Source organism: Phocoena sinus, chromosome 11 (assembly GCF_008692025.1).
Source record: "Phocoena sinus isolate mPhoSin1 chromosome 11, mPhoSin1.pri, whole genome shotgun sequence".
NCBI lineage: Eukaryota > Metazoa > Chordata > Mammalia > Artiodactyla > Phocoenidae > Phocoena > Phocoena sinus.
The window spans coordinates 70908800-70933727 of record NC_045773.1 but is presented as its reverse complement, the minus strand read 5'-3'; the positions used below and the strand labels follow the sequence as shown (position 1 = coordinate 70933727).

Sequence of the window (24928 nt, the reverse complement as noted above, 5' to 3'; positions counted from 1 at the left end):
GGCGCCTAGACACGCCCCTTTTCCTCGTGAGCTAGACGACTGGGCGTTCTGTTTTTACGTTATTTCCGGAGCGTCTCCCTGCTCTGGAGCTTGCATTAGCTGGGCTGCTTCACCTCGTGTGAGCTGCCGGAGAGTATTGCATTTCAGTTGTTTGAGCCTCCCATCATTCTGGCCCGACACCATGGGAGTGACTTGGTAGGACTTCAAGGGATTTTGTGGGGGCGGGTCTTGGGGTCTTGAAGGCCCTCGGAACCTCCAGTGTACCCGGGAGGAGGATCGGGACCAGGGTCCGCCGCCCCCCGGGAGCTGAGCAAGATGTCCTCGTGTTGTGTGGGTGAGGGGGCCACCGTGAGGGCTGCGGAATCTGCGGGACTTTTCCCTCGGAGATGCGCCCCTTCCTCCTGGAAGGCGGCAGGTAAAAGGTTTTATCTTAAGAACCCATCAATTGTCGTGTGCCTCCTTCCCTTTTTCTTGGTACGTTTTGCTGCCCGTGAGGCCATACTACTGCCCGGGGTGGAACTTTAGGGTCGGAAGTAGGATATCGGGACTAGGACCCATTTGCAGGCAGGGCTGGATGGTGGGGGATAGGCAACAGGCAGACAGTATCTTTTTAAGGTTTTCGCCTGCCCCTCCCTACAGCCACTAAATGCGGTTACACCAGCCTGTGTATGGTCCTAGTTTGGCCATTTTAAGATCTTGGGTCTAGAGGGAAAAAAAGAAGCTATCGGGAATTAGGAGATTGGGATTCCAGGTACATCACCTCTTCAGGACCTGTTTCTTACTATGTTTAATTACATGGTTGGTTTAGTTTCTATGGACTTATTATCTCTAACATGTTATAAGTCAGTGTGGCAGGGAAAAATATGGGTCTAATTTTCTTGGAGGCATTAGTTCCAAAATGCTAGATTTCAGGGCTTTTATATATATATATATATATATATATATGTATATACATATATATATATATATATATATATATATATATATATATATATATATATACATATCTTGAGCATCTTTCTGGTCAGAGAGGGCTAGAGGCCAGGGTATCTGAAGTCAGTGGCTCTAGGCTTTTCATATAAGAGCCTGTGGGAACTCGTCCTCCTGGTAGCCCAGGTCTTGCAGGTTTGTCAGGGACTGCACATTTGCTTCCTGCAGTTGACATCATGAGTTTCCTTCGAAGTCCTTTAGTGTAAGAAGGATGTGAGGAACGTGAACGAAAAGTTTGCTGAGGACTTCCCTGGCGGTCCAGTGGTTAAGACTCCACGCTTCCACTGCAGGAAACTAAGAGTTCCGTGCCTCCCTGTTTGCGGAACGTTCGCGGAACTAAGATCTGGTATGCCGCGGGGCTCAACCAAAAAAAAAAAAAGTTTGCTGCACAGAGGCATGGAACCCTGTTCTTTCCAGTGCAGAAGGCAGACAGAGAGAAAGGGCTCTCTGTCGGTTGGGATGCTTCTCAACTTTTTCAGGCTTCTAGGACTTCTGACCCCGGTAGCATTACCTTAGGGATTCTTTTTTTGGGGGGGCCTCCGCTGTGCCATGTGGGATCTTAGTTCCCCTACCAGGGATCGAACCCTCGCCCCCTGCATTGGAAGTGCAGATTCTTAACCATTGGACTGGCAGGGAAGTCCCAGGGGTTCTCTTTTATTTCAAAAGCAGGCACATAAGCATCATCATCATTGCTTGTCAGTGCTTTTTCTGATGGAGAGTAGTGACAATTTTTTAGCAACAGTAGGACTCTAATTTTATAGCTTCATTTAGTTGATTATGATTGATCATAAAGCAATGCAGTGTCTCCCCAAATTCAGCCACGTATGACTGTATTTATGATTTTTATTTTGTCATGTAGCACTTGAACTATTATTTATTTGTTTATTTAATTTATATTTTGGCTGCATTGGGTCTTCGTTGCTGCGCGTGGGCTTTCGCTAGTTGCCGTGAGTGGGGGCTGCTCTTCATTGCCTTGTGCGGGCTTCTCATTGTGGTGGCTTCTCTTGTTGCAGAGCACGGGCTCTAGGCACATGGGCGTCAGTAGGCACACGGGCTTCAGTAGTTGTGGCACGCGGGCTCAGTAATTGTGGCTCGCAGGCTCTAGAGCGCAGGCTCAGTATTTGTGGTGCATGGGCTTAGTTGCTCCACGGCATGTGGGATCTGCCCGGACTAGGGCTCGAACCCGTGTCCCCTGCATTGACAGGCGGATTCTTAACCACTGTGCCACCAGGGAAATCCCCTGAACTATTATTTATTAATGTCTTCTTTGGATTCTGTTTCTTTTCCTTAAAAGTATTTTAACAGAAAACTATATTCCTGGGGAAGCATTCTGGTAGACTGGTTAAGAGCACGGATATGGAGCCAGCTCGCCTGGCTTTGAAGTTTGGTCACGCCACACCACACCAAGCTTTGTGACCTTGTGTGAGTTATTCAACCCCTCTGTACTTCAGTTTCCTCATTGACAATGAAGAGATAATAATATTATATCTTATAAGGTTGATGTGAAGATTCAAAGAGTTAATTTATCTAAAGACCTTTGGACACTGCATGGCACATAGTTAGTGCTTGTTTCCTACCACTCTAAAGGGGAAGCCAGTTTCGCTCACCATAGAAGGAAATCTTGGAAATAACTTTTTGTTTCATTGTTTCGGTTAAATTCTTGTACGTACTGTTGCCTCTCACTCCCAAAGATTAGAAACTTGAGGCTTGCTTTCTCTTTGATCCCAGGATCCTTAGAACTTTCTGCATCAATGGAAATGTTCTGTGTCAGCACTACCCAGTACACTAGCCCCCAGCCATGTGTGGCTGTCGAGCCCTTGAAATGTGGGTACTGTGCAGCTGAGGAGTTGAAGTTTTAATTTGTTTTATTCACTTAAGTGTAAATAGCCGCATGTGGCTTGTGGCTGCTGTGCTGGACAGCCCACGTGCAAAGTGTTAGAGAGTTGGTAAAAACATAATAACCCCAAGCTGAGGCTTTGTCTTTGATGTAGTCAGAGCTGAAAGAAACGCAGAGGAAATCCCTTTCTCGTCGTATAATTCAGTGTTACTGCATGCTCAGTCTGTATGCCACCTAAAATCTTCTCTTAAACATTGGCACACATACCACACTCGGGAAATGCTGTTTCCATAGACCTGAGTCCTGAGACCTGCTCTGGTTCTTAGCAAAGCTCTCGGGGACTGTGGGCCTCTGTTTCCCTGTCTTTAAAATGAGGAGGTCTGGGTTGATGGTGTCTAAGGTAACTACTGGCCCTGAGGAGCTGTGATTCTGCGGGTGAGTGAGTGACTTAATGAGTACACGTGCATGATGATTTTGGTCCTCTCTCTTCCAGTGTGTCCCAGATGCCCGTGGCCGAGGGCAAGAGTGTCCAGCAGACCGTGGAGCTCCTCACCCGGAAATTGGAGATGCTTGGAGCAGAGAAGCAAGGAACATTTTGTGTGGACTGTGAGACCTACCACACGGCTGCCTCTACCCTTGGCAGCCAAGGTCAGTGAGAGATGGGTCTATGGGATGGCTGGAACCTGGCGTGGAGTTAATAGACATTCATGTTCATTGAAACCTTTCTGCTCTTCTGCTGAGGGTGGTATTCGTGGACATGCGGCAGATGAGTTTGAGTTTCCGAATTCATTAATTTTTGACTTCATCTCTTAGACTGGGCCTGTGTTGTAGTCTTTTTGCACTTTGCACTTTTAAAACAGTGTTTCTCAGAGTGTTGGTCACCGACGAATTGCCTCAAAATCCTCTGGGTTACTTGTTAAAGGTGCAGGTTCCTGGCGCACCCCCCCACCCCCACCCCCGCTTACCGACTGACTGGTAATCAGTCATAATCTACATTATAATAAGCTCCACAGATGGTCTTCATGCACCCTTAAAATTGAGAAAGACTCCTTTGAGGCTCAGAAGGCTTTGCATATGATTCTCCTGGAGCTTTAGAGTTTTGGGAACTTGTGTAGAAAGGCTTCCTGTTTCCCACACCTAGCCAGTGGCCTTGGCTACCTCCTTAGCATAACCTTGATCAGTGAAACAGCTTTTGTTTTAAATGCATTTCAAGGTGAGATGGGCTGTGGTTGGTGATGTTAGGGAGGTAAAGAGGATTTTTGGAGGGAACCTGGGTTCTCTTAGTCTTGGCTCTGTAGTAACTTGATTTTGGACGGTTCCACAGTGACTAAGAGCCTAGGTCATGGAACCAGACGACTGAGTCCTGGCTCTGCCACAGCTAACTGCAACTTTAGGTTATTCCCGCAACCTGTGACTGTTCTTATGCTGGTCACTTGCCTGTTTCCCCAGGGATCCACTCCCTGCACTTCTCCTGCAAACTACATTTGCAAGGCCTCCTGTAAGTTATCTTTGGCCAGTGAGAGGCACGGGGGAAGATTTGAGGATGGAAGAGAGTCCACAGTCTCTCTCTCCCTCTCCCTCTGCCTTGGGCTGTGTCTCTGGCTGTTGTTTCTTCCTTGGTTCTAGCTCCTGTTCAGCAGCCCTTGTTCCTGGCTCTCGTAACAGCACATCTTCTCTTTTTTCTTCCAGCCTTAGGGATGGTAGTGGCTCCCTGTGTTGCTAATCTTTGGGTGGCTTCACCAGTCCATTCGATTTTTCAGTTCTTCCAACCCCTGTACTTCATTCCCTGTACTAAATCCCCTCTAATGAAACTGTCTGGTGGGGGCTATGTTTTTTGCACCCTTCCCAATACAGTTCTCTTATCTGCAAAATGAAGATAATCAGAGTATTTACCTCCTAGTGTTGTTGTGCTAATTAAATAAGTTAATACATGCAAAGCACTTAGAACAAAGGTTGTCATGGAATAAATGTCTAGTAAATGGTAGCTAAGAACTGAACTGAATTTCATCATCAGTAAAATTGCAGTGTTAACATGTGTTTTGACTGCAATAGGAAGAACACAAAGAATCAAAAGAGAGAACGGTTATGAAAGCATTTGGAAAACAAAACACTTGTATATAGACATAAGATAGCATGCTACTTCTGAGACGCTCTTTGGCCTGGGCTCTGTTTTCCTCATCAGACCTTTACTTTCAAGGAACTACAATCTAGGTGGAGAAACAGCACATTCTCAGCAGGCAGTGGGGTAGAATGGAAGGAGCTCAGAAGGCCTGGATTGGAGTTCCGGTTCTGCTGCTTTACTGGCTCCGTGCCTTTAGGTCAGAAGTTCTCACACTGACTAGCGTTAGCATCACCTGGAGGGTGGGAAGGCGGGCTTGTTATCCCTCAGATCGACCCCCCCACCCCTCATGAGTTTCTGACCCAGTAGGTAGGGGGTGGGGCGGAGAAGTTGCATTTCTAACAGGTTCCCAAGTGGTGGTTGGTGCTGCTGATCTGCGACCCAAATCTTTAGTTGCCTTTCGACTGTTTTCGAGACGGTAAGAACACCTGCAGACTCCCGTAGTGTGAATTAAGCATGTAATCACAGTGAGTCTGCACAGGAATAGAATGCCAGATTGGCTTTGGATGTCTTTTTACTGGAGGGTTGAAATGTTTTGAACTGGATTTCTCAGGTGAAAGGTGTGAATTTGCAGCAGGCAGTGGGGAGGGCGTGGGGGGAGGCTGGTGTGGAGCCTGGTGTGTTCAGGAAGTGGCAGCACGGTGGAGGCCTGTGTAGAGGTCACAGCGCCCCCCACCTGTCTCCTCACTCTTTCTCATCGCTGTGCTCTCATCCCTGCCTGAATCCCATCCTCTCTTCATAACCTGGTTTTTCCATGAAAGTTTTTCCTGCTGACTCTTGCCCACTTTGATCACTTCCTTCCCTGAAGTCTTTCCTTCCTTCTCAAGACTTCTGGTCTCTCCCAGGCAAGCACTTTCGTTTTATGGTCTTCTAAAGAGTTTTCCACCTATCTTTAGTGAGATTGTCAGCTTCTTGAGGCCAGGGGCCAAGCCCTCTGCTTGTGTGCCTTGTAAACCCTGGCACAGTGTTGGGGATAGTTTAAGTACTTAATAAATATTGGGGGTTGTGGTAGTCTGTCCATTAACTCTTGTAGTGAACAAACCTTGCTTCCCACTTTTTGCCTTCTTCCATTTTCTACTTAACTAAAAATCTATACAGCTTTCCTTCCTTCTTGCAGGAAACCTATAGTAATCAGTGAGAAAACTCATTTCTCAGAAACTGGAATGGGTGAGTGGGATTTGAAACTGGATCTTGTGATTCTAGGTCCTGAGTTCTTTGTGCTGTAGTTGTGCTGCTTGCTTCCCAAGCCGGCTAGATGTCTTAAAATTCTCTAGAGGCTCCCCGTTGCCTTCAGGGTGAAGTCTGAACTTGGGCACGGGGACTTCCCTGGCAGTCCAGTGGTTAAGACTTTGCCTTCCAATGCAGGGGCTGTGGGTTGGATCCCTGGTTGGGGAACTAGATCCCACATGCCGCAACTAAGAAGTCCGCATCCTGTTGCAGTACGCAGACCTCTCACTGTTGTGGCCTCTCCCGCTGCAGAGCACAGGCTCTGGACGCGCAGGCTCAGCGGCCACGGCTCACGGGCCCAGCCGCTCCACGGAATGCAGGATCCTCCCGGACCGGGGCACGAGCCCGTGTCCCCTGCATTGGCAGGCGGACTCTCAACCACTGTGCCACCAGGGAAGCCCCAAATAAATATATTTTTAAAAATGTTTAAAAAAATTTTTTTAAATGAACTTGGGCATGGAAGAGAAGGCTCTGGCCTCCCTTTCCAGCCTCGTGCTCAGATACTCTTCTGTGGGGCCACTTCCTATGTTTCAAAGAGGGAGGAGGCCAAGGAAGGTAGGGATGGACAGAAAAGAGAGCAGCTGCTTCATTTGGTGTGCTCAAATGCTGTTACTTTTATTTTCCTTAATATGTGATACCTGTCTGTACAAAAGACCATATGTAAATCCTCTCTGAGTTATTAGTCATCATCCTTAATCATCCATCTGTGAGCCCATCACTCAACTTAAGAATTAAACCATTATCCACTGTCGAAGTTCCCCATGTGCCCCTCACCTTTTTCTGTAGAGCGGGTGGGTTATATCACATGCCACCTTTTCCTCTCCCTTCCTCTCTGGAAAAGGCTGTTGGCGAGGGGCTTCCCTCCACCGCCCTCCAGGACCGTTGAGGTGATGCTCGATTGCCACCTGGCTTCGTTCAGCGCATTGGACTCTACTCCGCGGTTTGCTGACGAAGGCCTTGATACTGAGTAGCATCTCCGTCCCTTGCAGGTCAGGCCGGGAAGCTGATGTATGTGATGCACAATTCCGAGTACCCTTTGAGCTGCTTCGCCCTCTTTGAGAATGGCCCTTGCCTTGTTGCTGACACCAACTTTGATGTGCTCATGGTGAAGCTCAAGGGCTTTTTCCAGAGTGCCAAGGCCAGCAAGATTGAGACCCGGGGCACCCGCTACCAGTACTGTGACTTCCTAGTGAAGGTGGGCACGGTTACAATGGGGCCCAGTGCCCGAGGCATCTCCGTGGAGGTAAGACCTCGGTGAAATAGGAGCATATGTGCTGAAGGGGCTGGCTCTGCAGATTTCCATGGCCCCTGATTGCAAACAGATGTTTCTACCTACCTGATTCCTGTCCACAGAGCCACTGCGCTTCCTCTCCCTGCGTCTTTTACCCTTTCTTTAATCACTCAGGGACTCTCTAGCCCAAGATAGGAATGGGAAGCTGGGTTCTCAGCAGGTAGAGAGCTTAGGAAGGCTGACTTGCTGGAGAAGGGGAGGGATGGTCGGAGAGGGCGGTGGGAGCAGGTGAATTCTGATGTGGAGGGACCAGTCACCCATCACAAGGACTGGAGCAGACCAGGGCAACTTTCAGTGCAGTTAACTTTTGGGAGGTGGAAAAGTTGTGCAGCATGGGAATTCCCTGGTGGTCGAGTGATTAGAACTTGGTGCTTTTACTGCTGGGGCCTGGGTTCAATCCCTGGTCAGGGAACTAAGATCCCACAAGCTGCCACGGCCAAAAAAGTTGTGAAGCAAAGATGTGCCTTTCCCTTTGACATGCTGTCTACTCTCATGTGTGTGATGACTTCATCTTTGACGTATACACTGAAAATGACAAAGACGGAGTGTGTCAGTAGCTGGCTTTGGGACCAGTGAGAGTCTGCAATCTACCATGGTCCCCCCCAAAATAATAAGTAAGCTACAGGGCCTGCCTTTTGAAAATTGACGATTTAGTAAAAGAGCAAGGCCCAAACACACAAACTGTTTTTGAAGTTAGTCTATAAGAAATGCCATAAAAGAGGCACAGATTGCTCTGGGAGTTCAGGCCAAAGAGAGCACTGCTGACTTTGGGGATTGTGATGCCTCCTGCAGGAGTAGCATTTAAGGAGGGACTTAAAATATAGAAACTGGGGATAGGTCAGCCCTAAGGAGCACCCCAACTGAAGAAAAGGGCGTTAGTGGTCATTACTGCTATGACACTCCAAGGACCTCTAGAGCCAGGATTTCCTGACCCTTTTCATTTCCTGACCCTTTTCATTTGCCGAGACCCACTGGAAACCCAGTCTGTTTATCCTTCACGTTTCCAACTTTTGAGTACAAACACAGCCTGGCTGTTTCTTTACTTGTTTCTCCTTATGGTTACCAGTAATTTCCCCAGCCATCTCTCCAGTGAAAAATTAGGAAAGGAAAATGAGAAAGCCTAAGATATGTGTCCTTTGGCCCCTGTCACATGGGTTGGGAAATTATTTCTTAGGGTCAGAGCCCAGGTTTTATCTACTTAGGGAGTATTGTTTGGTCTTGAAGTGACTTATGAGCGCATGTGTCTACTTTACCCTCTACTGATCCCCCCAGCACACACACACACACACACACACACACACACACACACGCACACACGCACACTCATTCACACTCAGTCTCCTGCTCTTCATTTTCTCTCTCAGAATTTTCCTGAACTCTCCATGAATCTGCATCCAGCATAGCTGGGACTGTATAGTTCTGAGATAATTCAAAGGGTCCTAAATCTGCTTCTGGGTCTTGTGCGTAGGACTGTGGGTTGATAACCCCAAGATGAGACTATCTGAGCCTAAAGGGAACTATGCTGGGTGTGTCGAATCCCTGGTGTTTGGGTTGGATATTTCCTGCGGGGCAGCCCTGTGCTAGAAGGTGTGTGTCTTTGCCTCAGGGTTGGGGAAGAGGGGCACGGGGGGCAAGAGGCGCACGAGAAGCAGACGACCTGTCCTGGCCCTCGCTTACCCTCCGTCTCTGTTCTTCTGGTCCCCAGGTGGAGTATGGCCCCTGTGTAGTAGCTAGCGACTGCTGGAGCCTGCTGCTCGAGTTCCTGCAGAGCTTTCTAGGCAGCCACACCCCAGGGGCTCCCACTGTGTTTGGGAACAGGCACGACGCTGTCTACAGCCCAGCAGACACCATGGTCCAGTACATGGAACTCTTCAACAAGATCCGCAAGCAGCAGCAGGTGCCGGTGGCGGGGATCCGTTAGTGACTGGCAGCTGCCTGGCTGAGCTGTCGCCAGGCGGACTCCACAGGAGGAGCAGGTGCTGCACCCTCAGGCCTCTGGACCCCAGAAACCCAGGCCAAACGGGAAGGTTTTCCTCCCTCTCTAGTTCCCAGCTGTGGCTTCTGTTCTGGGGCTCTGGACTCCCCTCCCCTGACCCTCACACACAGCCCCCGACAGGTGTTTCAGCTGGACTTGGCCTGTCCTCAAGAACAGTAATTACGAAGAGTGGAGAAGTTTGGAGCTTTCCTGCTCTAGGGGAAAAGATAGGATGGGGGTGTCCCTGCCTCGTGAGGGTGGGGAAGGCAGGCTGTATTGCTAACTACTGGGGATTTGGTCCAGGCCCACAGTGGACAGGCTGCAGGTTGTGTTTGGGTTGGGCTGTAATAAAGGCCTCTCCCTCTGCTCAAAGAATGTGGCTGGGCCCCTCCTGGAAAAGGAGTAAGAGGCACAGCTTACTTGATGGTTATCATTTTCTGACCTCTTTGCTGAAGTGAATTGTGAGTTCACTTTTCTAGGGTGTTGCCTGAGTCCTTTGAAGTCTTCCTCTGGACATCTTTCCATTCTGTTGTGAATTATATTAAGGCACAGGCTAAGGTGCTGTAACAAGGAGAACCTAAAGTACAGTGGCTCTTAGAAGTTTATTTTTCTCTTTTCTAATAGTACAGAGGTAATCAAATGGTCCAGGGCAGATTGAACTCCACAGGGTCATCAGGAACTTGGTTTCCTTCTGTCTTGTTCAGCCACCCCTAGGGTGTTGTCCTTGGGTGAGTCAAAGTAGACATTGGCTCCATGTCCACATTCCACTGGGGAAAGAGAGAGAAAGCAGTTTCTTTTTTAAAGGACATGACCTGGAGTTGCTTAAATCACTCTGGCCACATCTTGCTGAAAGGAACTCTGGGGCATAGAGCCTCTTATTTGGGTGGTCATGTTCCCAGTTAAAACGCTGGGGGTTCTGTGACTAAAAGATGAAGGAGAAAATGGATGTGGGGACCCAGTTAGTAGCCTCTGCTACACGGAGCTCAATGGATGTGCCCAGGAATGTTCTTGGCTGTTACTTTGCAGAGAGTACCCCTGTAAGCAAGCCATTCGTTTATGAGTTGGACTGTGATAGGGCTGATGCGAGAGCCACTTTAGCTGGATTAGTCACACGGGAAGTCACTTCCACACGCCTTGCCTAAGTCTCAGCATCAAGACCTCTCCAGTTCTCATGCGCCCAGAGCTTAGGGTTAGACAGTTGACCTCGTACTCACACTGTGCTTCATGCTTTCCTGAGCTCTTTCTCCTCATCTCATTTGAGCCTCCAAGCTGCTCATTTGACCTACATTGTCTGCCTACCCCACTCCTGCTGCAGAAATGTTCAGTCCAGCTAGCATTTAGATGCACAGAGATGGTCTTAGGAAATGTATTAATGTACATACTGCAGTATTGTCCTCAAGGATACTGTCCCTCATTGAAGGCACCTAAAGAGAAATTGTTTTCAGATCTAAGTGCTCAGATCTAAAGCCTCTGTAACAAGAATCATGCAGTGGTCATGTTTCCCTTTTAGCTTTGGCTGGCAGGAAGCTCAATTCAACTTTCTAACTGTAGGACCTGTCATTTGTGTTTCTTGTTCTCACCTCCCCCGGCTTCTTGTTTCTTTGCTTTGTTTTTACTTTTTTAAATGGAGGTATGTTTTAGATATTATTTACACATAATAAAATGCAGAGATTTTTTTATGTTTTTGGCCTTCTGATTTATGTTTGCTTTTGTCTAGATTTATCTATTTGTATTTTTCTGTAGGCTGCCTCAAATTTTCTATGAGATGAGATAGCATTTTGAACATAATGTGTTCCCGAAAATATATAGAAATTGAGTGTGGTAAATGTAACCCCAGACTTATGCATTATAAGGAGGGGTTCCTTAAAAACTAAAAAAGTAGTATAAACTCCCTAACTATCTGTGCCTTTTAGACATAATCTTCACTCATAAATTTCCAGCATACTTCACTTTTGTTCTTTTCCCTTATTTTGAGCACAAATTTGACCAAGATTTAAGTCCAGTAAACACCAGATCAGGCTTTAAGAATTGCCACTTTTTGTCCATCTTTGTCCTTTGCGTCAGTTAAAGAAAGCTTATTACTAAAAAAGGTGGGTAATGCAATACATTTTTTAATTTAACAAATTCAACTCCACTAGCAAAGTTGCCAAAACTGAACTGGTAACTAGTGGGAAGGGCCCAAATGTCATCCAGCTTTTGTATGTACGTCTGAATGGGGCTTTCAAGAGTAGTTTAGGGTTGTCGGTGTATAGTTTTTGAAAGTTCAGGTTGAATGAAAGTTGAGGAGCATTTGTATAAAGGGAAAAGAGGCATGGTTATCCTCATTTTAAAAATGAAAAAAACTTAAACTCAGCTAGTAAATGGAGATGCTGTATTTTGGGTTCAAATCTGACATTCCTCCTTTTACACTAGACTGTCTTCCTGTCACTCCTTCCTTTGCTTCCGGATGCCTTACCCCTCTCCCTGTCTGTAGCTACCCCAAAAGAGCAGAAACCAGGACATTCTGGGATTCTGCTAACATGTCACCTTGGTGGGTACCTTTGTCAGAGTCACATAGAAATCTGCCAACCTTGACTGTCAGAACCATGCAGGGCAGCTTTAGAGTTTACCTGGTTCTCCTTCACTGTAAGATGGGGAGGCGGTGGCTCCCAGGGGGGTCATGCTGAGAGGTGAGGCTGGAGTCAGGACCAAACTTCAGACTCAGGACTCGTGGCTCCCAGCGTGTGACAAAGGGTGGCGCCTGGACCTCTGTGTGGTGCCAGGTGATTTTAGGTGGAATGTGGAATACATTTTTGTTTTCGTACTTATGCCTTATTCTAATGTATATTAGAGCAAAGTATAAGTGGCACTTTATGTCTTAGGATGAGGGTAAATACGTGTTTTTAAGAAGAGTCCACTTAAAGGGAACTGTTAAGTTATAGTGCAGGTGATACCTGCAAAAGGCAAAATCTGGAGGAGGAAGGAGGATGCTAGAATTTGGGGAAACACTAAGTTTCGTCCACTTCGTGTATCCATTGATAGTTCCTGCTCTTTCCTCCTGTGCTGTTCTGATTCTCTGTACCTGTTTCCAGGCTGCCTCCCGCTTGCTTTCCTCAGGTCTTGAGTACCAAGTCGTCACGTGTCCCCCACTGTGTATTGGTGTCACTGCTCCACTGAGGGAATACCTAGGGACTGGCCACTCCTCCCCACCACCAGTTCTGCCCCAACCCACTGTGTCCAGTGTTCATTCCTCAGGCTTCAGGATGAGTGAAAAGTTTTCTCTCCGAATCCTGGAGGGAGGGTGCGGGGAGCAGAAGCGTGTCCTCCAGCTGTCAAAAGTTGAGACTTAAAATATGGGAAGGGCTCTAGGCTGAACATTTTGAGGATATTCACAGTGGATTTAGAGCCAGGCAGGACTGATGTGTGGCCTTTCCCTCACCACAGCCTCCCTTTCCATATCTGCTGCTGTCTGGGAGCCTTGGGCGGCAGCAGTCCCCGGTCACAGTTGCTGTGTGGAATGGTGACCGGCTGGGTTACAAGTTTGGTCCTCTCCTGGGGGGTTGCTGTCTTTGGCCTTCAGTCACTTGTGGAGGGGATTTCCCCCCAAGGTGAGAACTCTGCCATTGTGTAGAGCATTCCAAAATCAGTCTCTTGGGTTAGAAGGAACCCTTGAGGTCACACAGTTAGACCATCATTCAGTATTCACATCTTTACACCATCCCTCCCAGAGATCATGCAGCATTAGCATTAACTTGGCCTTATCTAGGGAAGTCTGTTCTCTGTGTATTTCATTTTTGTCATTACCTCTGAGACAAAAAGCAAAGCAAAGCATACCTGTCCTTTCCCTTGCAGGTTGTGGAGACTGTGTGGTACTTAATGAGGGAGTAGACCATTAGTTGGGGCTATAGTATGAGCAAGCCATGACTCTTCAATGCACTGTGGGTTCTCAGCCCCTAAGGGGAGCCTCAGGAGGCCTAAAATGCCTTGAAAGTGGACACGGCTTTGTGTATACGTGCAGTTTTCTGGGAATAGGATTTATAGGGTTCATTAGAGTATTTCAAAGATCCGTGGTCCAAAAAAAGAATCTCTAAAGGGAGTACATTGTGAAGGGAAAGAGCAGGAAGACAAAGATAAATCAGGTGTGACATACATCCGGCTGACTTACTGCAAGCGAGACCTTCCACTGACTTCTGAATCCTCACCTCGGGTCCCATCTCGGGATTTCCCTCCTTCATTTTATAGGTCTTCAGGCCTTTCAGTCAGTTTCTGGGAAGCTGGACTGTGTTCCTGCTCTTTTCTTTCCTATAGGTTCCTGCTTCTCATCTTGTCACTACATATACATACACACAACCTCTCAGAAATGAGTAGGAGCAAATATGTGTGAAGCAATCTTTATAGTACTCTTTGTGGCCCCAGGCGTTACTCTTCCATTATGACACCCCATGGGATCTGAAAATTATCCTGTTGTAATGGCATTTTGCTTAATGAGCGTGTTTTCATTTTTCAGGATGGTGTGATTGATGAGGCAGAGAAATAGTTCCTTGCCTCTGTGATGAAATTAGGAAGTTAAAGGATTCTTGGAACTCTCGGGGCAAAGATTCCTAATTCTCTTGTAGTCTCTGTTTTATTCCCTAACATATCCCTGCCCCATCAGATGGCATAGACCTGTTTTTAAGGTTAATCTGAATTCTACTGAGCTTTCTTTGGAGGCTTTAAAAAAGAATTTAGGGACCACATTTGTATATCCTAGATTGTCCCAAAGGCAGAAGTCAATATCGGACATCTGTTGTGTGGGAAAGGCAAGGCTAGGAATGTGGAGGTGACAGGTGTTTCGAGGCAGCTTACTAAATGGAAGAGAACACTGCTTTAGGAGACAGATGTCTGCGTGCTAGCCATAGTGCTGTCCCTAACTTGCCAGGTAACTTCAATCACGTTGGCATTTCTGGATCTCATCTGTGTAGTGGAAGTAATGATGCCCTCTTTCCGTATTTCATAAGCTTGTTGAGAGGCTCAAGGGAGAATAGATGTAAAGAGTGCTTTGGAGGCAAGGTGAGGCTGTCTCTGCTCTTACTTCTTTTTAATAGTGCTAAAGGTATTGTGTATAGTTAGGATGTTTGAGATGGGAAGCTATAGGGTTATTACTGCTTGGTAGCAGGTTAAAATTCTCCTCCAGTGCAAAGGAAATAGTTGTAATAGAGAAGAAGCAATGTGGAGAGAGAGTCCAGAGAAAGTATCTATCATACAGGTGTATTTTTGTAATCAGTGAGATCAGTGAGCACAGTTGTAGGGACCATTTCTAGAGCATGGAAATATATTTTTAATATTTACTCATAGTGTTGGGATTTTACTTGTTCTCCTACAACCTAACGGAAAAGAAGCTGAGCTTTAAAAAAAAAAAAAAACAAGAGTCGGGTAGAAATGGCTATATTTTCTTTGCGTAACACATCCATCCCTGTTTCCCGTCAACCCCCAAGCCTTAGTTGTGCCTGCTTCTGAACTGCTTTTTGGGTGCCAGTGTATATGGTGACTGAAGAAAGTTGTGTCTAAAGAAAGTTCAGTGTTCCTGATTCTATTTAACATTCCTCATTGATGAACCACCGAAGCTCTTAACCCTCTAGCTACAATAAAACCTTTTTGTTAGCTATCTTGCACAGCCTTTTCATATTTGAATTATCTAAAATAGCCTTCTTATTCTTTCTGCTTCCATCTGATACACAATTCTCAAACTTTTTGGTATCAGGGTTCCTTGATGCTCTTAAAAATTACTGAGTACCCCAAAGAGCTTTTGTTTATGTAGGTTATATCTATTGGTACTTACCTTATTAAAACTTATTTATAATGAAAAATGAAAGTATTAATTCACTTAAAAGTAACAATAAACACATCACATGTTAACATAAGGAAAATATTTTAATGAAAAATAACTTTTTTTTCAAAGAAAAAATTTAGAAGAGTGGCATTGTTTTATATTTTTGCAAATCTCTTGAATGTCTGACATAATAGAAGACAGTGGATTCTAATACCTGCTTCTGCAGTCAGTGTGTTGAAATTTGTTGTTTGGTTGAAGAATATGAAGAAAATCCAACCTCACACAGATGTGTAGTTGGAAAAAGGGAGAAGTATAGTGATACCGTCTTCCGATAATTGTGGATGTTTTTTGATACTACATCACAGCTCCGCTGAAGGTTAGTTGCAATGTGGAATCTCAAATTCTATCAGTGAACTTTTTGTACTCTATTATATTAACATTCATTGGTTTATTTTGCACTTTGAAGGGATCTTTTACCCATACACAGTTTTGTAGCATCATGCATTGGTCATCTTGGAAATACTGCAGATCTTTTAAATGTTGACACATTTCATTTTGCAATATCAAACAATCATATTTGTTAATATCACCACCAATCTCATCAGAAAAGTCTTGGGAAGCTATTAAGCCCACAGTGGCAGATATGTTTTCGAAAATTCTAAGTTTTGCCTGAGAGCTTGAGTTTGATCAATGCTGTCAAGCTCAATTTGTTTATTTTTGAGAAAGTATCTTTCGGATACCCAAGGCTGAATGACTGTAATTTATCTGTTAGCTGTTCTTCCAAGTAAAAATGGTATTGCATGAATTGCTACTTCAGCTCAAAATTCAGAGAAATTGCACAGGTTCTTTTCCTCAAGAAAAACACTGTAAGGAACAAAAGTGCTTTATGCCTACATCCACTTAATCACATAGAGGAGTATTATTGAAAAAATTTGTTCTTACATAAAACAAATAGTTTTTATTTTAGTGCTTCATCAAGGACTTCCTTAAAGTGACACAGATATTATTTTTTTCCTGTGAATGGGTGGCAGTGAAGAATACCTTGACTGCTAGTACAGTTTAGTGCCATTGGCTTGATTTGTGTTAAGGCAGCAGCAATTTTACCCATTGTGACTTTTGTATCATTAGTGCAAATGTCATCACAGTGACAAAGGCAAGTAATATCTTATTACTATGAAAATAGTTTTGATTTCAGGGACCCTCCTGAAAAAAGTCTGTAGCTACCAGGGCTCCGCAGGCCACACTTTTGAGAACCACTGGTCTAATACATACTCACAGCACTGAGAATCACCACCCCCATTGCTATTTTGAGAGCACCCCTTCCTTCAGAAGTCTTAAGTGGCTCCAAAATACTTCACTCAAAAAAGCACCTATAATGGTGTCATGTACTTTGTTAGGGAAATAACATTGAATAAGATCCAATCTTTATTCTCCAAGAATTTTCTCGAGCGGCTGGGGAGTAAGAGGAGAAAATAGATGAGTCATAATGTAAGATAAGAATTCCTTAAAGAAAATTATGTTAAAGGTGTTAGACAGCAAAGGGAATGCTAAATTTTAGGTCTAACTCTGAGCTCTTGAACCACATGGCAAATCCTCACCAAATCAGTCAGTCAACCACTAGGTCTTCTCCTTTCATCAAGTCTTAAAAGCCTAAGTTTGGAAATGTTTTCACAGGTTTGGCTCCGGGCATTGTAGATTCTTGCTTACACATGCACATGCTGTTTCCCCCTTCTTGTTTTATTTGTTGTTCTTTGGCTTTTGTTGCTTCTCTGTTTCATATTTACAGGTGTGTAGCTTTGAGCCAGTGTAGGTGGTAACACATATGTTTATTTCTTTTCCTTGCCCTTGTACTTAAACGTAAGCCTTTACCTGTTTTGTTAGCCTTGCGTTGGGTGATGTAACTGTTGGTCTTATTTGGAGGAAGCCCCCCCATCCCAAGCTGTGTCAGGGCAATGCACCCAAGAGGCTGCTCGGGAAGGAAGCCTTTTCTTAGACTGAGAAGATTTGTAGAAATAACCGCTGTTCTATTTACCTGGGGTCTCCATCCCCACGATGTGCCGAACTTCAGTTTACAGCAGCGAAACTCTTAGGGGGATTTCCATAAAACAGCTGAATTCCGACTGGGTCATCAGTGGCAAAAGTCAGACACGTGCTCACTCGCCTGGGAGCCAATAGTAACTTTTGCAAAAGCTGCCTCAGGAAACCCCACAGTTCGGAAGCTGCATCTTTCGGACACTGAAAAATAATAGTCTTTTACCAGAACAAAACAAAAACCTAGACGGGATAATAAGAAAGGCTTTTCCCCTTGGCATTGGGAAGCGATGTCAAAGACGCTCCATCCAAAAGGAGTGCGGGGAGCTACCGTAAAATTCCTTTACAGTTCCCGCGGGCTAATGGGCTGGGGAGAAGGGGGCGGAGATGGGCTCGGGTGAGTCTCTGGCCCTTTAAGGAGGAGGGACAGGCGTAAGACTCTGTACCTTTAAGAGTCTCTTTGTCTGGAAACCTCCTTATTTACCCTCCTGTGCTTCAACCAAACTTCGACCCGCGATTCACAACGCCCCTCTACGCCGCCGCCCCTTACGGCAGGCTCAAATCGGCCGCGCGTCGGTGGCTAACCCTAAACTTGGCAGCCGCGGCGCGAACCCTCGGAGGGGATGTCTGTGTCGGGTCAGGGCCCAGCGCTGCGCCGTTGGCGCAATGCGGGGTCCGGGGGCGGGGCTCCGGCGGGCGGGCCAATGGGTGGGCAGGGGGCGGGGCCGTGTTCGGTTGTCTCGCGCCCTGGTGACAGCTCGCGCGTGCTGATGATGGCGGTAAATAGAGGGGGGTCAGGGGAGGGGGCGGAGGAGGTGGGGAGGCAGCGAAGGGGAAAGCTCCAGGGGGTGGGGGGACGAGGACCGGGGAGGGCGCGACGGCCAGGGAGCCCATTCTGAGACTCGGAGGCGGGGACAGGAGTCTCCGGCACACTGGCCCTCCCCTTTAAAGAAGCAAAACCTCACACACCGGGTGAGGGGCGACAAAGGCGGCGCGCGCCTCACGGGCGGGAGGAGCGGCGGCAGGGGGCGGGACCGCGGCGCCGGCGAGCTGGGGGCGCCTGGGGCGAGGGCCGGCGGGAGGCGAGAGCCGGCTGTCCGGGAGCGCCGGCCCTTTATTTTGGCGGGGTGGGCGACCGCTGGGTTTGGGGTAAAAGCTTTGAGGGGAGAAGGGAAGGAAGGCTTGGAAACGGTTGGGGGGAACGGGTCTGTGAATGAGACGAGGAGAATTAAGGGGAGAAAGGGTTAGAAGGCAGGGAGAGGAGTGAGAAAAAGCCAGCCAAGGAGGTTGGAAGGAGGCAAAACCCAGGGTGGGTGATAAGGAAGCCGGGCCGGGAGTGAGGTTAGGAAGACGGCTCCTCGGCTTAGGTGTGAGAGCAGGGGTTTGGAGGGGAAAGCTCTGAAGGGGATGGTAGTGGGGTGAGGGTTACTGGGGTAAGAGTTGCAAGTGGAAGGCAAGGAGGGGCAGAGCTGGGGTAGTAGTTGGGAGTAGAGGAGAGAGAGTGATTTAGAGCCAGACGTGACAAGGGTGTGAACTAGTGTAGAGCGAGATGAACTGAAGGTCTAGGACCGGCGGTGGGTGGGAACTGCGAGGTTCTGAGAAAGGTATGGGTTAGTGGGTGGGCAGTGGGTGTAAATTCTTGAAAGTGAGGGAGGGGGAATGAGACACTGGGCTAGAACCAGGTGGAGTTAGGAATAAGTGCGGTGGGAGTGGAAGGGTGAAAGGAAATAGAGATGAGAGATGGGGCGTTTGTAGGACAATTCGGGGACCAGAAAGCTGAAAGGAGAAGAGGGTGAGGGTGTGAGAAGTGATGACGGTCTGGGACAGGGTAACTGGGGAATTGTGTTAACTGACGAGGTTCAGCAAGATCCAAGGTACAAACAGGGAGGTTAAGAGACAGGGTGTAAAGCGGACCAACAGAGGAGCAAGGAAGAGGTGGGCCCCAGGATTTAAAGGATGAGATGGGGAGTGAGGGAAGAGAACAGGGTTAAGGGCAGCTTGGGGAAGCCTGATGGATGTAGAGCTGGGGTAGACTGCACAGGGGTGGGAATTAAGTGGGTAGTTGGGGGAGATGCTCCAGAAGGTCCTCGTGGATCAGGGCAGAGACGCTGTAGTGAAGGATCAAGTGTAGGGAGCCTTTGGTGCAGAAGAGGAGGAACCATGGTGAGTGTAAAGAGACCTAGAGATAGGAGCAAAAACCAAAAAGTAACAGTGAAGGTAGGGGGTGAAGGAAAGGAATTCTTTGTTGAGAAGAGAACTGTGAGTGTGTTGAAACTGTGAGTCCTTTTGTCCATGAAAGTAGGATATTCCAGAAACCTCTTTCTCTCTTCAGGGAATCTTGAATCTGCTTCCACCTTTCATGGTTTTTTAAATCGACTTTCCATGTCCACTTTGAAAAGATGAGACCCATTTTGATTTGATTTTGTTCTTGTATGAATGATGAAGCATCAGCTGGGTGCCGAGAAGCTCTGCATTTCACCACTGTTGTGATAATGGGGAAATGGGTTGTATTTCCAGTGTGGTTGTGCCCGTCTGGTGTGACAGTGTTGTGTTGTAGCAGTGTGATAAATGACAAGCACTGGGCAGTGCTTTATCGATAGCCTTTTCATTTTCAATGGGGAGCACACTGTTGTTGAGATAGAGAAAGATGAAAATCTTTTTGTTTTGTTTGATCAACCAGATTTCTGCCTAATTGTTTTTGGTGGCTGGAGAATATTGAGAAATCATTTCAGAGAAAGGCGAATAGCCAACCAGGGAAGTTTGCCGGGGATGACATTTAAATCGGGGCAGTGAGGACACCTAGTTCCTAAGCTACCTTTAGCTTTGTGTGGGACTCTTTATACTGTAGTAGGGAACTCACCCATTTAACAAAAATAGAATAAAGAAAGGGAGGTTTAGAATAGTAGAGGATTTTAGAGTGGGACTTACCTTTTAGGTTAAATAATGGGTTTATGGGTAATTTTTATCATGAAAAAACCTCTAAGATAATGCAAGCTGGAGCCTTGGACAGCTCCACTGCCTCTCCTGTTTTGTAGTTGTGAATGAAAAAGATTAATATTTTCTAGAAGAAGCTTTTGATTTTTAAGACACTTTTGGAAATTAAAAGGAAGATAAGAAATTTGGGACAAAATTTAGGTTATTCTTAACCAAGTATTTTGTTTTGATGATTTTTATCCTGAAGCTTTTACATTTAGCTAAGAATATGAATGATTATTTGCATTTGATGGTGGCAAAGATAGCATATAATGTACTTAAGAAAAAAATGCAAACTATTCTTGAGACTTATTTGAGGTTATTTCGTTAGTGTACATTCAGTTACACAAAGATGCTTTTTCTTCAAAGTTGTGTAAATTTTGGATTGCTGCTGTTTTGTGGGTATTTGTATAAACGGCAAAGATCAAATGGTTGATAGCATCTGTGATAGCAAAGATTAGATTTTGATTAGTGGATATCAGAGACATTGGTTATTAATGTATTTTAATAATTTAGGATCTTAAATCTTTCTGGATGCAGCTGCTATGTTCATGGATTCTAGATTCTGTTGAGAGGTGTTCAGGGTGTCTAGATTGATTTAGCAGTTTAACAGGATTTTTAAAAATTACTATTTTTCCTTCTAAGTTTCAAGAGGATTAGTCTGAAATGTTAACTTTCAAGCTGAAGAGTAACTTTGCTATGAGGCACCTGTTTCTGTGAGATGTGTGCGCATGTTCCCTTCATTTCTAGGTATGTCTGGCGTTGCTAGTAGGTTGTGCTCTACGTGTGGTATTGCCATATTTATTTATTTATAAATATTTATTTATTTATTTTGGCTGCACCGGGTCTTTGTTGCAGCATGCAGACCCTTAGTTGTGGCATGCAGGCTTCTTAGTTGTGGCATGCATGTGGGATCTAGTTCCCCAACCAGGAATTGAACCCGGACCCTCTGCACTGTGAGCGTGCAGTCTTACCCACTGGACCACCAGGGAAGTCCCGCCATTTTTATAATGTAATTGTTTTGTACCTGATATCTTTACATAAATTATTTTAGATTTATTTGATAATGATGAAGAAGAAAATATAAACTATAAGCTAAACAAAGGGAAAGTCCGTTTGGGTCTTATCGTTTCTGTATGCTGCCATAGTGTGTTAAATCACCACTTCTTGTGTGAGTGGTTATTTCTAAGTTGATATTTCTTTTTTAAAAAAATTTATTTATTCATGAATTTATTTATTTTGTTGGGCTGGGTCTTTAGTTGCGGCAGTTGGGCTCCTTAGTTGTGGCTCACGGGCTCCTTAGTTGCAGTGTGCATGTGGGATCTAGTTCTCTGACCAGGGATTGAACCTGGGTCCCCTGCATTGGGAGCGTGGAGTCTTTTTTTATATATATATAAATTTATTTATTTTATTTATTTACTTTTGGCTGCGTTGGGTCTTCGTTGCTGCACGTGGGCTTTCTCTAGTTGCAGTGAGTGGGGGCTACTCTTCGTTGTGGTGTGTGGGCTTCTCATTGCGGTGGCATCTCTTGTTGCGGAGTACGGGCTCTAGGCATGTGGGCTTCAGTAGTTGTGGCACGCGGGCTCTAGAGTGCAGGCTCAGTAGCTGTGGCGCACGGGCTCACTTGCCCCGCGGCATGTGGGATCTTTCCGGACCAGGGCTCAAACCTGTATCCCCTGCATTTGCAGGCGGATTCTTAACCACTGCGCCACCAGGGAAGCCCCGGGAGCGCGGAGTCTTAACCACTGCACCACCAGGGAAGTCCCTCAGTTGATATTTCTAAAATTGAAAATGGACAATCTTTTAGTACAAATAATACTATTTATCAATAAGGAATCCAGTGATAAATGTAAGCTTTATCTTCATTTGTTCATCAAGTAGAATTCTACTCAATTTACTTTATTTTGACTACAATCTTATTTGCTAAGCCGAAAACTTTTTTTGACTGCATTGCGTCCTCGTCGCTGACCGTGGGCTTTCCCAAGTTGTGGCGAGCGGGGGCTACTCTTTGTTGTGGTGCGCGGGCTTCTCATTGCGGTGACTTCTCTTGTTGCAGAGCACGGGCTCTAGGCGCATGGGCTTCAGTAGTTGCACCACGCAGGCTCAGTAGTTGCGGTATGCGAGCCCTAAGGCTCGTAGGCTTCAGTAGTTGTGGCATGCAGGCTCAGTAGTTGTGGCGCACGGGCTTAGTTGCTCTGCGGCATGTGGGATCTTCCGGGACCAGGGATTGAACCTGTGTCCCCTGCGTTGGCAGGCAGATTCTCAACCACTGCGCCACCAGAGAAGTCCCTAAGCCAAAAAATTTTAAGTTTATATATTCAATAAGTAGATTGTACATAATTAAATGTTTTTCTGGTTAATTGTAGATTCTTTGGATGGGAAGAGACCTTGAAAGGACCTCTAGTTTATCCTTCAACTTCAGTCAGTATCCCACTTAAATCATTCCAGGTAGATAAAAATGTATCCTATTTGTGTAAATCTTCACAGGTAATGTGGCAACCTTTGTAGGTACTGTTTTCCAGCATTTAATTATTTTCTCTATAAGGATAGTGTCTTCTGTCTAAGCAGAACACAGTACAATATTTGTTTGTTCTCTCTTGCCCCATTCTCGAGTTTTGAGTAAAAATACCTGCTTACTATAGTATTAAGAAGACCCTATTTCTTTGTAAACTCAGTAATAGTAGCTACCCATGTATAGTGCTTTTGTGCCAGACGCTGTTGTAAGCTCTTTGCAGATTGTAACTCACTTACTTCTTACAGCAATCCAATGAGGCCAGCACTATTACTGTTCCCATTTTACATGTGTTGAAATACTGACTCCTTGAGATTAAATGACTTGCCCGGGGTTATATTCAGACCTTTCTACAGCTACTTGTTTGATAGTTGATAATCTTATAGTACGGATAATGCTGTTTTTTTTGTCAAGTAGTAACTAAATGATACATTTAATCTTTCTTTTTAGTTTATAAAGTAGAATAAGGTGGGGATGGGATTTGAACCTTGGCATTTTTGTGGGCAGTCTGCTTCTGTATTACCTCTGCTTGACTGTTGTGAAATGATCCCCCACCATGCTTTTCTCCACATTATTTTAACCCTAACCAGTTTTGTTTGCCAATCCTTAAATTAGCCCTATGGTTCTGTTATTAACTGTTTCTCAGTTCCTTCCTAGATTGGAACCTGGGACAGTTACCAATAAGGGCCATATTTCATGCAAAGATTACATCACGGTTCTTACATGCTCGTAATTTTTTGTTGCAAAATTGTATTTATAAAACAAAACAACCCCAAATCAATAAAATGCCTAATTGCATCACAGTTTAATGAATTACCTTTTTAGCTAGAAAAAGGCCCTGGACTTTTCCTCAGTGGGCAACAGTCTCTCATCTGCAAACCTGTATGATATATAACAAGTCCATACAGGTTTGCAGATGAGAGATTATTGCCCATTGAGGAAAAAATGGAACTCAGATTTCGGTGTGGTTATCCATAGGCAAAATCTGTTCAGACTCTTGCTGATTTTTTCTATCTTCTCTTTATGTGTGCCTATGCAAGCAACATACTAAATACTATTTATTCGTGCTTTAATTTGCTTAAATAATTGATTCACTTTTTTTTTTAAGACTTTAATTTTTTTAGAGCAGTTTTAGGTTCACAGTAAAATTTAAGGGAAGGTACAGAGATTTCCCTGCCCCAACACATGCATAGCCTCCCCCCGCCCCGTTATCAACATCCCTCATCGAAGTGGTTCATTTGTTACAATTGACCTACTCTTTTTTTTTTTTTAATGTATTTATTTTTGGCTGCATTGGGTCGTCTTTGCTGCGCGCAAGCTTTCTCTAGTTGCGGAGAGTGAGGGCTACTCTTCGTTGCGGTGCGCGGGCTTCTCATTGCGGTGGCTTCTCGTTGCGGAGCACAGGCTCTAGGTGTGCGGGCTTCAGTAGTTGTGGCACGCAGGCTCAGTAGTTGTGGCGCACGGGCTTAGTTGCTCCACGACATGTGGGATCTTCCTGGACCGGGGCTTGAACCCCTCTCCCCTGCATTGGCAGGTGGGTTCTTAACCACTGTGCCACCAAAGAAGCCCCGACCTTTTCAAAATAACTAATAATTAGGGTTTCTAAGTGCCCAGCATGAGCTAAGTAGGTAAATTGTTTGAAACTCAAAACAACCCTAGCAGAAAGCTTTTTTGTTACCACTCAATTTTTTTCTGACTTTGGATTTTTTTACAATGTTTCAAAGCTTATAGAAAAGTTGCAAAAATGATACAAGGAACTTCTATATACCCTTCTTCAAATTCACGAATTGCTTTTTATTTTGCCCCATTTGCTTTATCATTTTCTCTCATGTGCATATATTTAAACAAGTAAATTTGAAAAGAAATGGATATCAAGGCCTTACTTTTAAAAAGAAAAGGGAAGAATGTTTTGAGTATATTAGCAAGTTGGTATGTGTTTGATTTTAGTCAAGCATGTGAAGCAAAGGAATCTCGAGGTTGGATTTTGTCATTTTATGGTTTGTTGTCTTCACTGTATTTTGAAAACCATCCCTCATTAGCAAAAGCTGTCGTGGTCTGCCCTTTTGTAGGGGACCTCCTTAGCGCCTGGCATGATGTGGTCACACACAGTGGGTCCTCAGTATATGCTAGCTCTTGATGATGTATGGGTGATTATTATGTGAAAACAGGAGCCACAGTGCTGTTC

General features: G+C 45.4%; 2 protein-coding genes across 8 annotated transcripts in view; both read left to right on the top strand.

Moving 5' to 3' along the window:
- The first annotated feature begins 82 nt into the window (after positions 1-82).
- Positions 83-24928, top strand: part of MED20 (mediator complex subunit 20) — a 42869-nt gene continuing 18023 nt past the window's right edge. The window contains exons 1-4 of one of the 3 annotated variants that reach the window (XM_032649148.1): positions 83-195; positions 3321-3475; positions 7163-7416; positions 9170-11122. In XM_032649148.1, coding sequence (XP_032505039.1) covers positions 182-195; positions 3321-3475; positions 7163-7416; positions 9170-9385 — 639 coding nt within the window. In that variant the 5' untranslated portion in view covers positions 83-181 and the 3' untranslated portion in view covers positions 9386-11122. The other 2 variants (XR_004352240.1, XM_032649147.1) reach the window with 2 other exon arrangements.
- The window catches only part of USP49 (ubiquitin specific peptidase 49), a 78294-nt gene continuing 56713 nt past the window's right edge, over positions 3348-24928 (top strand). For 4 of the 5 annotated variants that reach the window (XM_032649146.1, XM_032649142.1, XM_032649139.1 and 1 more), the window contains exon 1: positions 3348-3475. The gene's annotated coding sequence lies outside the window, so the exon portion shown is untranslated. Of the gene's footprint in view, positions 3476-9421; positions 9441-24928 lie in introns of those variants that run through there. The other variant, XM_032649140.1, reaches the window with a different exon arrangement.